At 42.1% G+C, this 13,842-nt stretch overlaps 3 protein-coding genes across 3 annotated transcripts in view; 2 read left to right on the top strand and 1 right to left on the bottom strand.

The window, feature by feature from the left end:
* LOC135708141 (BOS complex subunit NOMO1) overlaps positions 1-13,842 on the bottom strand; it is a 546,399-nt gene that overhangs the window by 509,237 nt on the left and 23,320 nt on the right. The gene's annotated exons all lie outside the window — the stretch shown is intronic.
* On the top strand, positions 954-4,906 carry LOC135708238 (uncharacterized). The gene is made up of 2 exons (XM_065230235.1): positions 954-1,062; positions 4,092-4,906. Exons 1-2 carry the CDS (start codon positions 954-956, stop codon positions 4,904-4,906), a joined length of 924 nt encoding a protein of 307 aa, XP_065086307.1.
* Positions 10,721-11,458, top strand: LOC135708237 (uncharacterized). Its single transcript, XM_065230234.1, has 2 exons — positions 10,721-10,871; positions 10,935-11,458. The coding sequence occupies exons 1-2, from the start codon at positions 10,721-10,723 to the stop codon at positions 11,456-11,458; spliced, it is 675 nt and encodes a 224-aa protein (XP_065086306.1).

Genomic DNA, 13,842 nt, shown 5'->3' with positions numbered 1-13,842 from the left:
GCGAAGCTGTTCGACTTCAACAGAAAAAGAAAACTAGCAGTCTCTTCGTCACAGCGGTTTTGTCGATTGAAGCTGATATTGTGACGCCCTGGTTATAACTAGGAATTTTTCGGATCAAAACAATAACACAACTGTGTTTATGTTTTCCATTATACGTAAACGGATGTTTATCACAGAAACTGAATTAGTTTGCCATTTCATTTTTATTAATTATCCATAAGTCTGCCAAGGGGAATAGCTATAAAAAAAGAGAAAATATAGTTACTTAAATGCACTTTAGTAGATATCAATAGATCCAGTAAGACAGTCGTACCTGTAGTAAATATTATCTTTTCCATATCCAGTAGCACCGTATTGGGCTGGCACCGCTGCTGGCTTCTTCTCCGCCGTTGCCCAAATACCCCAAATAAGATAAACTTTCAAAAACGCCAACATGAAGTACAACCCCAAGCTGAACCAAGCCACATGCGCTCCGAAAAATTGCTGGGGAAATCCTTAAATTAGGTTAAGAACACACATTTTCCCATAACATTTATCTACGGCAAATATAGGTTTCAAACACCTACCAATTCGGTTGTACCAATCGCTCCAATCATCACGGGGTTCCACACTTCCAATGGAAAACGATCGATCCGATGGAGTCCCGCGGTCGTTCACTGCGAAAACTGTTTTCTCACTGCTTATTATGAAAATCGCCAGAATGGTGATGAAAATGATTCTCATCTTTACCTATCGCTCGATTATCCTAGAGGACGACGGTTCCAATGCGGACTGATTGCAATCTCCTAAAGAAATACGTGAAATGTTGAGCCATTGCAATTGGGAGTCGGTTAACCGAGGGAAGGTGTTAATTGGTGTTACATTTTTGATTCACCACCACGGGAGGAAGCAACAATGGACGATGGTTGTTCGAGCAGTTTGGCAGAAACACTCAACGAATAACCAGCATCACGATGAACACGTTTAGTTTGCTAACACTGACTTTGATATTGCTGCTATCGTTGAACACTTCCGATGCTGTCGGACCAGCTAACACGGCGATTCACACCGGAGAAGGAGTCTGTAAGTGAGCCTAACTGTTACGACTTACTGGATTTTACAAGCAGAAGATAATTCGAATTTCAATTTTCAGTTCCCCTATGGTGGTCGTCGCTCGCCTATGGCTGGGGTTTTATCAAACTTGGGTACATCTTCGCTGGGCTTTTGGCTCTGTTTGTCTACAAGAACTGGTTGTATGAACCTGAACCTGCCTATAGCAGTTTTTCGTAAGTAGCTGAAAACACATTTCTTTGTATCTGGTGAATATTAATATCTTGTTTCGATTTCAGTCAATATAAGAATCACGACGTTGGTCGATCAAATGACATTCATCTAGACGAGAAAATTATGAGCATCGGGTTGAAGTACAAATGACTTACATTTGTTTGTGTTGTGTTTAAATGCTGTGATAATTATATAACTGTTAAAAACTACGCAAATGGTAAAATATAAATTCTTGAAAGAAAATCAATTTACCCCTTTGACGCGCGACTGCACGGACAATCAGACGAGGCTCAAAATTGAGTCGAGTCGACTTAATTTTGTCAAAAGTGGTTTTTGTCAAAAGTGAGTTGAATTTTCCGGGATTTTCAAAAAAAAAAACTTCTCGAATTGAGGATAAAATTTTGCTCAGTCTAGGAGTATACTAATAGCACAGATAAACATACATAACTCATAGAAGAAAGTTCTTCAAAAAATATCGTCAAACGTATTTGGCATGCACACTAGCACCATAGAGGTAACTCTTAGACTAGAAGGTCCCGAAATAACGTGCTCAACTTTTTGGCTCAGCTCTGGTACTCTCTTCGGTCCCAAGCTAATCGATTCACCCCTCGAAACATAAGAAAAACCAATAACCCCTCATTTTATCTGTCAAACTTTCATAGCGAATCAAAACAAACATTGCGTAGTACTAGAATTTCGACTAGAATGGGGTACGTCAATCGTTTGCTTGGGACCAATAGGCTAGTCAAGTAGTGAGCCAATTTAAAATCGTTAGTTTCGTATTGATTGTTGCTAGCACCTTCTATCATGCACATTCCCAAGTATCGTTTTGCAACCGGAGCATCCCTCGTTCATTTATTTTTTTTTTTCACTAATGATCACTCGTTCTGTCAACGCGTCAGCTGTGTTGAATAAAAACAAAACAGATGGAAGTCCGTGATGTCGATTCTTCGAAATTTCCCGTAGCTGGCGCCGGTGGTGTAGTGGTAAGCGTGACTGCTTTCTCACCCCAATGGGTCTGGATTCAATCCCAGCCGAGGTCGGTGGGATTTTTCTGAGGCTTGAAAATCTCTGGTCACGTAGGGAAGTAAAGCCGTTTGTCCCGGCCCATGTGTGTTGAATGGGTGCGATATCCTACGCAGGTGTGGAAGCTGCCTTCCTGCACATTCGATTGCCTTCAATGGATGGCAATCAATGTCCGGAAATTATGGAACAGAGACCGACGTTAAATAAAGGAAAGAAGACGAAGAAGAAATTTTCCGTAGATCTATAAAATTGATTGAATTTTGCAGAAATATGGATCCGTAGAATTTACTAAAAGTGGATACAATATTACACTCATTAAAATGATTTGTTCACAAATTCTGTGTACATCGTACAGCGTAATATTTCACAACAAGCGGTATCCAGTATTTTACGATCGCTTATGGCCGCCACAATCTGACTGAGTTTCTGGTAGGGAACATAAGATTTGAAGTTTGGCTTGTGTTGTTTGACGTGTAAACGTTCAAATTTGAACGTTTACACGTCAAACGACACAACCCAAACGTCAAATCATATGTTCCCTACCAAAAACTCAGTCAGATTGTGGCGGCCATAAGCGATCGTAAAATGCTGGATAACCACTGTTTGGGTGCAATATCCAACAACTTTTTTTCTGTATTCGTCAGATTAGTATATGGTAAAGTATTGACCCGATTTGGCCGGCCCCACCGCCCATCAGACCTTTATCATTAAATAATTTCATAAAATCGTAATTCCAAATCATTCTCATGCATCTTCAAGATGGGTTTTTATGGTATTATTTGGTGCAATAAGACCTCTGAAAAGCGAATGGGTTTCGTAGAGCATTAGAAAAGATTTTTTAAAAGGGGGCTGACAAAATCGGGTCATTACTGTATATGTCTCCAGTGGGATGCCTACGTCCCCTTATCATTCTTAAGAGCTGACATCTACTAAATTGACCTGAAAAAGAATTGGCATCACTGATAAGTTCGAAATGTAGTGGATTACTTAACGCTTCAGTGGAGCCACCATGACAAATGCGAGGACATTCCCAACTAAAACCTCATTTGCGAAGAATGTGATTGTGAGTATTATGTCTGTTGTCGGTACTAATAGACAATCATCTTTACAAAATATGGGATGTGAAGTGTGAAATTTCTTCACAAAATTTCAAATGTCTTCGAAACTGGTATTGCTGCTCCTGATAATTGTGCAGAATTTTGGATAGTATGCAAGTACGGAAAGTAGATGTAATAAACCAAAAATTATGACAGGTAACACTTGGATGTGTTTACCCCTACCTGTCCCTGGCCATATGGCTCTGCTTACATATGTTCTTCTGTTCTGTTCAGTGTTGCAATAAACATCTTGTTTTCCGAAAAGTTACGATATTTTCAGATGTTCCATTCCAAGAATTTACACATTAAACATATATTCATACTCGGTTCCGTACAGCTAACGTGATTGAGCCTTCCAAATAAATGTTTGGAAAAAGCACATATTCAAATGATAAATTATATATACTATTAATCAACTATCATATCTAACGTTCACTGTATTGTGATAATTTCGGAAAATTGGTTCACTGAACTGTGGGCAGTTAGGCCACCGACAAACCGACATGAATTTCTGACCAAAGCACACTACTGACATCTGGCTCCGTGTTCGCGGGAAATATTTAGCAAAGTCATGCACCGGCATGCAAAAGTTATGAATTGGTTTGTGTCTGATCTAGGAGGCGAAAGTACGCTTACTGATTCGTAAGATAGGAATGTCTTAACACGAGAGGTATGTAAGCTTTATTTTACCTAAAACACCGAAAGATTTGTCATTTGAGGAGACGGTGTCGAAGCTAACCTCATTGTTCGGGGCACCCGAGTCAGTCATCAGCCGCAGGTATCGCTGCCTACAGATCTCGAAGCAGCCTGGAGAGGACTATGTCACGTACGCTTGCCGGATAAATAAGTCGTGCGTGGAGTTCGAACTTACGAAGCTGTCGGAAGAACAGTTTAAATGTCTGGTTTTCGTCTGCGGGCTTAAGTCGGAGCGGGATGCGGAAGTTCGAACCAGGCTTTTGACGCGTATCGAAGAGAAGTGTGATTTGACGTTGGAGCAGTTGTCGGAGGAGTGCCAGCGCTTGCTGAATTTGAGGCACGACGCAGCAATGATCGAGGATCAGACTGGCTGTGTAAAAGCGCTGAAATCCAGACAGCATCCTGGAAGGTTCCCAGCACGTCAGCCGAAGCAGAGCTCGAAGGACGGCTTTGATTCCAGAAGCAACGTGAGTGGGCCCAAATCAGCTTGTTGGCTCTGTGGTGCTAATCACTATGCCAGGGATCGTTCGTTTAAGAACCACAAATGCAGTGATTGTGGTACGTTCGGCCATAAGGAGGGTTACTGCCACAGTGCTGGGAAAGCGAAGTTCAGGAGGTCCGATCGACGAAAAGGAAACGCCGCTGCAAAGGTGGTGACGGTGAACGTCTGTAGTGCAACGAAGTGCAGGAAGTATGTACCAGTGGATATCAACGATTCGTCGGTTCGCCTGCAACTAGACACAGGGTCTGACATTACCAACGTTTCAATGGGAACGTGGCGCATAATCGGAAGCCATTCTTGTGTGCGCCAACGATCGTCGTAAAGACAGCTGCTGGAAAGATTTTGAACATCGAAGGCGAATTTTCTTGCGAGATGATGATCAACGGTATGAAATCGGAGGGTACAGTGCGAGTTTCTCGAGAGCAACTTCAACTCCTCGGGTCCGATATGATGGAAGTGTTTGGACTGTGGTCGGTACCCTTCAATGCGATTTGCTGCCAGATCGGTAGTAAAACATCCTATGTGGAGACACTCAAGGCGGAGTTTCCAGCGGTTTTCTCCGACAAGTTGGGCATCTGTACGAAGATGAAGATCAAGTTGGAGCTGAAGTCAGGAAAATCTCCCGTGTTCCGGTCGAAACACCCGGTCGCTTACGCGATGCAGCGGGCTGTGGATGATGAACTAGACCGACTGGAGCAGGAACAGATCATCACGCCAGTAGACTTCGCGGAGTGGGCCGCTCCAATTGTGGTGGTCCGCAAGTCAAGCGAGTCGATTCGGATATGTGGTGACTATTCAACGGGGTTAAATGACTCGTTACAGCCTCATCTGTACCCACTCCCTTTACCACAGGATATCTTTGCTAGTCTGGCTAACTGCACCGTTTTCAGCCAGATCGATTTGACTGATGCATTCCTGCAAATGGAAATGGATGAAGGCTCACGCGAGATGCTTACGATTAACACTCATCGAGGCCTGTATAGATATAATCATCTTCCACCTGGAGTGAAGGCGGTGCCAAGAGCATTCCAGCAAGTGATCGATACGATGCTCGCTGGCCTTGTTCGTACCAGTGGGTATCTTGACGACGTAGTAGTTGGTGGTATCGATGCAGTAGACCATATGAGAAACTTTCGTACCGTGCTTGATAGAATCAATTATTATGGATTCACCATTCGTCTCAGCAAGTGCTCCTTTGGCAAAGAGCAAATTCGTTACCTAGGCCATCTGCTCGATCGCCATGGGTTGAGGCCTGATCCAGCGAAAGTTGAGGCTATCAAGCAGCTACCTGTACCTACGGATGTCAGCGGAGTGCGTTCGTTTTTGGGCGCTGTAAATTTCTACGGGAAGTTTGTGCCGAACATCCGGACTCTACGTTTTCCGCTAGATGAGCTGCTTAAACAAGTGTGCATTAGCAGCGAAATCTCCTCCACACGCAGCACCTGTTCTGTGGCCAACGCCTGGTGGACCGTGGCAGCGCGTCCATATTGATTTTGCCGGACCGATTGATGGAAACTATTTTTTACTGGTCATCGACGCCTACTCCAAATGATCAGAGGTGATTGTAACTCGTCGCATCAGTTCAGTAGCCACAATCGGTATTCGTCGCAACCTGTTTTTTCGCTTGGGGATTCCAGAGACGCTCGCCGAGTTTCAACAGTTTTGTGCGACCAGCGGCATCCAGCATATAACTACCGCACAGTTCCACCCACAATCTAATGGGCAGGCAAAACGGTTTGTGGATACATTTAAGCGGACGTTGCGGAAAATCCAAGCGGGGAGGAAGACCATGGAAGAAGCGTTGGATATTTTTCTGCTGACGTATCGATCTACACCAAACCGCCAGGTCACGGACGGCCTGTCTCCAGCAGAAGCCATGTTTGGGCGTCGCATCCGTACAAGCCTTGATCTTCTTCGACCTCCAGTACACCCACCTCCAACGCAGCAAGCAGAGGGCTCACCAAGAAGAAGCTTTGCACCTCACGACCTGGTCTATGCCAAAATATACAGTAACAACAAGTGGAGTTGGGAACCAGGGGTCATTTGCGAAAAGATTGGTCGAGTGATGTACTCTGTATGGGTAAACGACCGACGGCTGACAAGATCGCACGTGAATCAATTGCGTGATCGTGGGGTATCTGCAGGCAGTGATCCAGCTCACCAAAGGAAGCTACCGCTTGATGTCCTGCTAGACAGCTGGAATCTACCTAGGTCTACTGCTCCAGTTGGCTCACCGTCTCTCCCGGATGTACCGATGCCTCAAGTGACACCTAGATCTAGTTCGTCGAGTTCAGCAGACTCTCCGGATTTAACGGCGACTAATATGCAGGCTAGTCCTTGTTTACTTTTATTACGTTAACAACGTGTTTTAACATTCCGGTTCCAATATCACCGTTTTATTGTATCCCGCGATACTGTTCCGCTTAGGCGGACATCGGCCACCCTGTAGAAGTGCGGGAATACAAAAATTACATCCATTTCCTCTATATTACATATTTAGCTTAAATGCATTTAAGGCCTTCAAAAGACGTACAAAGTTCTCCACTGTATTATTTTAAGCTAGTACCTCAAATTGAACATACTGCAGTACTAGCTGCGTTTACCGTATCTCTAACCGGTGGAAACTAACTATTTCAAATTGGCTCACTACTTGACTAGCCTATTGCTCCCAAGTAAATCGATTAACGTGCCCCATTCTAGTCGAAATTCTACTACTACACTATGTTTGTTTTGATTCGCTATGAAAGTTTGACAGATAAAATAAGGGGTTCGTGGATTTTCCTATGTTTCGAGGGGTGCATCGATTAGCTTGGGACCGAAGAGACTACCAGAGCAGAGCCAAAAAATTTGAGCACGTTTCTTCGGGACCTTCTGGTCTTAGAGTTTCCAACTCCCAACTCCGGCTCTCCTTAATCCGACGTTACGGTTTCTTATAGATTTTTTTTTCATTGGCAACATTTATTTGTATGGACTTGACAGTTAGATTATCAAATTTGACGGATTAGCGGGGGGATACTGTAATAAGTACGCTCTTACTCGCTTCAAAACCATTCTTTTTTTAGTCCTTATCCTCGTTCCATTCTCATTTGTTTCGATTAATTCAATGGCAATCACATATTTTCGGTTTACAAATCATATGTTTAAACTATTGGTTCTGTTCTGCTCGTGTCTTTGAGCTACGAGACTACAAAAAAAAAACAAGTTTAAAAAAACTGATTATGAATTGTGCCTACGACTGAAAATCAAAACGACATTTCTCGCTGGCATCACTGAACCATAGAGGTAACTCTAAGACAAGTAGGTCCCGAAGAAACGTGCTCAACTTTTTGGCTCAGCTCTGGTACTATCTTTGGTCCCAAGCTAGTCGAATCACCCCTCGAAACATAGGAAAATCCAATAACCCCTCATTTTATCTGTCAAACTTTCATAGCGAATCAAAACAAACTTAGTGTGGTACTAGAATTTTGACTGGAATGGGGTACGTTAATCGATTTGCTTGGGACCAATAGGCTAGTCAAGTAGTGAGCCAATTTAAAATCGTTAGTTTCGTATTGATTGTTGACTGAACTTTCTATGTTACAAATGTTAATTTTGACGTCGCACGCGCGATTCGGTTTGATGGACGCGCGACAATTAGATTAATTTTAAGCTTGGATTTAAGCCGGCGCCGGTGATGTAGTAGTAAGCGTGACTGCTTTCTAACACCCCAATGGGTCTGGGTTCAATCCCAGCCGAGGTCGGTGGGATTTTTCTGCTGAGGCATAAAAATCTCTGGTAACGCATAATTATAATATATGTGGCCCATGACCTATCCCGGATGTAAATCTCTTAAATAAAGATTTAAAAAATATCTCGGATGTTCCGGTGGCCCCGGGTGCAGTAAGGATTGGAAATAGAGTATAATTGCGAAAAAGGTGTAGGCTTAGAAATCTCTAGATTAACGACTTAGGAAGTGATGTGATGTGAATGCAACCCACCATCAGTGCAAGGATTACCAATGTCTACAGATACTTTACCGGTTGTAAAGTTCTGCCTGATGGTTTGTTGCAGCAGGGTGAATCAGCTTCATTGAAGACCTTTGGAGGACAAAACGACCAGATGGCCATCTGTAAACACGTGACAAGGGACTGGCAAATCCACGAACCCTCGTTCAGTTAACAAATCCTTTGATCGCCTTAGGCTGCCTCCAACCCAGTAGGGGAGAATGGTATACAACGCATCCCCTGGGCAGAACGCACCAGCTGACTTTCATTTGTGTTTTTCATGGCTTTTAGGTAACTTTTTTGTTGTCTTATCAAGCAGCACTTCTAGCATAGCATCTGAACTTAAAATCCTGCATGATAAATCCTAGAATTGGATTTAAAATTCCAAGAAAAACTCAAAATAAAATGAAAAAGTGCGTCTTACCCCGGGGGTGCGTTATGTACTGTTCTCCCCTATATAATATCAGGCATAACATTTGATAACGGCACAATAGCATTTGTAAACAAACTTTCTAAGGCCCTTTACACGCGAACCAAAGTACGCCCACGCAAACCAATACCACTTTCGGAAAGGTGATAGTTGCCTCTATCTGATGATGTTGTTGGTTTGCGTGGGCGTACTTTGGTTCGCGTGTAAAGGGCCTTAGAAAGTTTGTTTACAAATGCTTTTGTGCCGTTATCAAATGTTATGCCTGATATAATGTTTTAAAATATATGATTTACAGTAATGTTAAAAATTTTGTCAACCCCTCTGCATCCGAATTTTAATTATTTTAGATAAACTATTCCTATTATTCCTTTATTGAATTGATAAGATTAGTTTTTTATTGTTTTATTTGGTTTTCTTACGGAATTCGTATTATTTTAGAAAAGATTATAAAGGAGGGGTTGTCAAGAAGGGTTATTTACGAGGTTATTTATGTATTATTATATGTACTCAAAAACGAATTATTTCAATGAAACTACGTAACGAACTTACCTCTCTATGACGACAACTTCTCGTACTTCGTATGCCCAATAATGACGAACTAATTTCCCTATGTTCCAGTAATTTGAAGCACCAAGTAACACTCAATGAAACGACTTTAAGGTGTTTCCTTGTAGAGTCCATTTTTCCATCACACCTCGCAATTTCAAGAGCACACTACTCAAGATCTACAAGGTTTATACACCTGCAAATTTCAGACATTGCTTGCTTCTCTGCAGCAAAGAACAAGTAGTAGTTTCAGCTACGTGCATTCACAGAAACCTTATTATTTTTATATGTGAAATTGCGAAGTGTAACACGAAAAAGGACGCCACGGGGAATCACCTTAACTTCGTTCATAGATACTCATTTCCAAGGTGTGGGCCGTAGCTATTATGTCCTTATTGTTAAAAATTCACACGTCAGTTTAAGCGCGGCCTACTGTTTTGGTCTCGATTAACGACTAAGGAAGTGCTAAAAAAAAATACTATGTAAAAAGGCATTCCGTTTGGAACGTAATATCCAAATACCTAGTATTATTTTTTTTTAAAAGAACCAAAAAAAGAAAAACATATTTAGGCAATATTTGTTGGGCAACATTTCTGCTAATCATTAAGCACACAACCGATTGCAGTTCTGCATCAGCACATGCATCGTTTGGATAACACACTTCCTTCCGGCCCACTTCAGTATTACACAAGCCAGCATCCTCTTATAATTGAAAGTGCAAATACTAAGAATATTCGGTTATGCATCCACCCATCCGAAGACAGAGGTGATGCCATACTCCAGTTACCCCTTAGAGAGAAATCGAAAGTGTTACCGAAGAGAACGGAAGTGCTAATTGCTGAATGGTACCGTTGCGTAGTTGCCCAAGTCGGACGTCCGAGTTGCATTGCCCAAGACATAAATATAACGCATGATGCACGACAGCTCAAAACACGGACCATGTGGTTGGAGGTGTTAAGCCCGATTTCCGCTCCAACGAGATTAAGTAATCCGAATTCGGAGCAGACCGGTCGGGTGAGGAAAACAAAATACTACGGTCGTGCGAATGACGGATGTTTATTTGAGCCAGCAATTAGCATCTTCCTCCACGTTAGAGGATGAGAAAGAAATGGGGATGAGAAAAGTGTTAGTTCAATGTGCTGCTCTTGACTCGATCACAACTGTCCGGCGTTCCGAGATGGCCACCGACGGAAGATTGTTTGCAACTTTAATAACCTTGGTAGTGATTTCTACGGCGATCGGACATGCTACGGATCCTTCGGAAAGCGGCAAAGTGGAAGGACGGTTACAATCGTATGAATCTTACTTTTACAACGACGTCCAATACTGTAAGTACGGTTGAGCAGCTTTCGATCTATATGGACTCTTATCATTGTTCCATGACATTCTAGGGTGGCCCTGGTTCACCGACCTCTCGACGGTGATCATGATCAAGCTGAAGCTCGCAATAGGATTGGCAGCCATTTACGCATTCGGTGATGGGTACTACTGGACCAAGACCAAGGAAGTAAGCCACGAAGCTGTGACGCCCAATTATCTGGATACATGGACAGAACCGGCGGCCTGTTTCAGCTTCAAGAAGTTTTGGGGTCGCCGGAAACGAGATTTGAGTGGAGCAGAAGTAGAGCACCCCAATTATCTTGAGGTCTTTTTCGATTTGTTCGAAATCAACGACGAACACTGTCGCAAGCTGGCGGTTTGCGAGATGGACTTTGAGGCTTCGGGTGAAGGGAAGCTGAACGGATCGACGAGTTTTAGGCATGACTTGTTTGGGAAATACCGCGGGACGGTGCCGAAACAGAAGAGTGATTGCCGAAGGATGTATAGCAGGTGTTCACTTTGGGCAAATAAGGATCAGGGAGCGGACAGCAGTATAGACGATCATACGAGCGAGATGATCTCGGAGGATTCTTAGTGATAGACTAGCTTGAAGTAATGTGTTAATTATGTTGAATGTTATTTATAAGTGTGTGAATTAAATTATTTATTTTTTTCTAATTTTTATTTCTTATTTGAGAAAGAAACCTCACCGGTTTTGGAATCGGTGAACCGGTTCCGGAGATATGGCCGGAATAAGATCCGGTGAATATGGGCCTTCACGCTGGATTTAACGGAAAACGTATCAAAACCATCATGCGACACATCAAATTACTACAGAATTCAAAAATAAGATCAATGCAAGTCGTGTTAAGTGTTCCAGACCACATTGGACACACTTGGACATGTTCCGGGTACCCCGGGAAAGTTGCTTGAATATGAAACGATGATAAGGTGATTGGTAGCCTCACCAAATAGACTACACCCGGATATATTCCAAGTACCCCAATGGCAGTGGCGTAGCGTCACTGGATGACACGGGGGTGGGGGGCTTGGTAACCGATGACAATAAAATAAATAAACTTGAATAAGTAAGAAGGGTCTGATCACACCATAGGTGGATAAATTCGGGTTTTTGCTCATAAACTGACTGCGGCTGTGGAATAGTTCTAGCGACGTTTTCATCACTACCTAAAGCCCCAAGTTGCGAGAGCATTTCCAGTCGATGATGTGTTATAATGCAATTCTTCTTTACCCAACTATTGTGTTGCTCCTCTCGTCATGACCAACGTGATCATCTCAGAGAGATGACCTGTAGATGCCTGTAGACTTGGAGACATACTTCAAATCTCCGCGTACATCGTACGGGTTAGGCAAAAGATGTGCGTCTATTCTATTCTATTCAATTTTCATACTGCCGTACTCTAACGGAACTATCCACCTACTCTCTTCTAAAGATCATTCTCTAGCTAATAAATTATCACACTAAAGCTTCATGTTAGCATTTCCAACCAACTCTTTAAATGATGTTTATAGAGATTTTCACGTCCGGTTGTGTTGGTGCGATATGTGAGAGTGTGTTTGTGAATATCCGAGGAAAATACATAACAAATCGATGTCAAACTCATTTTGACAGATCTACTTTCATACATTTTTTAGGTTAGCCAGAGGAAAATAATAAACAACTTTACACGGCGTTGCTCCCGCTAGTGTGCGTGCGTTAAACGTCACTAATCTCTATTTCTTGAATTTGTGTGGTTAAGCTCCTAGTCCTATCAGGCCTGTTTAGAGCATTCCCACCTTGGTGGGATTGGTTTGTTTGAAATTGAAAAAAAGAAGACAACTTAATACTACCAATTACAACTATAACTAACCTCCCTAATAAAAATAACCATAAAAGAGAGCTTAACAACGTGTTTTAGGTTTCATCCAAACCATTTGTGGGATAGTTTACCCATCCGGGATACAGTTCGTTTATGGTATTTGTTTATTAGGGCTACAACCAGTGATGGAAAAGTTCGCAAAAATCACTATGACTCGCGAACTTTTCCCTTGGTGAACTTTGTGAAATATCACGAACTTTTCCAACACTGCCTACAACTACTATACACTAAAAAAATTTATCACATATATAATGGATGAAAACCATGTGAATTTCACTTAGCTTTCATGTTATCACATAGCTAGAAATCTCACCACAAAATCACATGAATATTATGAGTCCGATGAAATTCATATGAAAAATCATATAAAATTAACGAGACCTCATAAATGTTATGTGAAATTCATATGAATTCCATTAATTTTGTTTATGGATGAAAATCATTTGCGATTCCAATGGAAGCTACATGAAAACTATTTTCGGTGTATACACCTGACCTAATATCACAGACAAACAGTCATAGCACTCACAATCACATTCTTCGCAAATAAGATTTTAGTTGGGAATGTCCTCGCATTTGTCATGGTGGCGCCACTGAAGCGTTAAGTAAGCCACTACATTTTGAACTTATTAATGATGCCAGTTCTATGTCAGGTCAATTTAGTAGATGTCAGCTCTTGAGAATGATAAGAGGACCAAGGCATACCACTGGAGACATTTTTGTCAGCCCCCTTTTTGAAAATCTTTTCTAATTTTCTACGTAACTCATGCGCTTTTTCAGTGGTCTTATTGCACCAAAGTATACCTTAAAAACCCATCTTGAAGATGCATAAGAATGATTTGGAATTACGATTTTATGAAAATATTTAAAGAGAAAAGTCTGATGCGCGGAGGGGCCGAAAAAATCGGATCATTACTGTACCACATACTAATCTGACGAATACAGAAAAAACGAGGGGGATGACTCTATCTACGATTCAGGAAAGATTATGTTTTGCTGTGGCTAGCTGCGTGCACGCTGAGTAGATAGAAAGAAGATTGACGATGATTCTGAAGATTTCCTGCAAAAAGATGATGCGCGATGCAAGTAGATGCGAGAA

The sequence above is a fragment of the Ochlerotatus camptorhynchus genome, unplaced genomic scaffold, assembly GCF_037179485.1.
Source record: "Ochlerotatus camptorhynchus isolate MF236.1 unplaced genomic scaffold, CSIRO-AGI_Acam_v1.1 ptg000328l, whole genome shotgun sequence".
NCBI lineage: Eukaryota > Metazoa > Arthropoda > Insecta > Diptera > Culicidae > Ochlerotatus > Ochlerotatus camptorhynchus.
The sequence above is the reverse complement of the archived record's forward strand: the minus strand, read 5'-3'. Positions and strand labels throughout refer to the sequence as shown.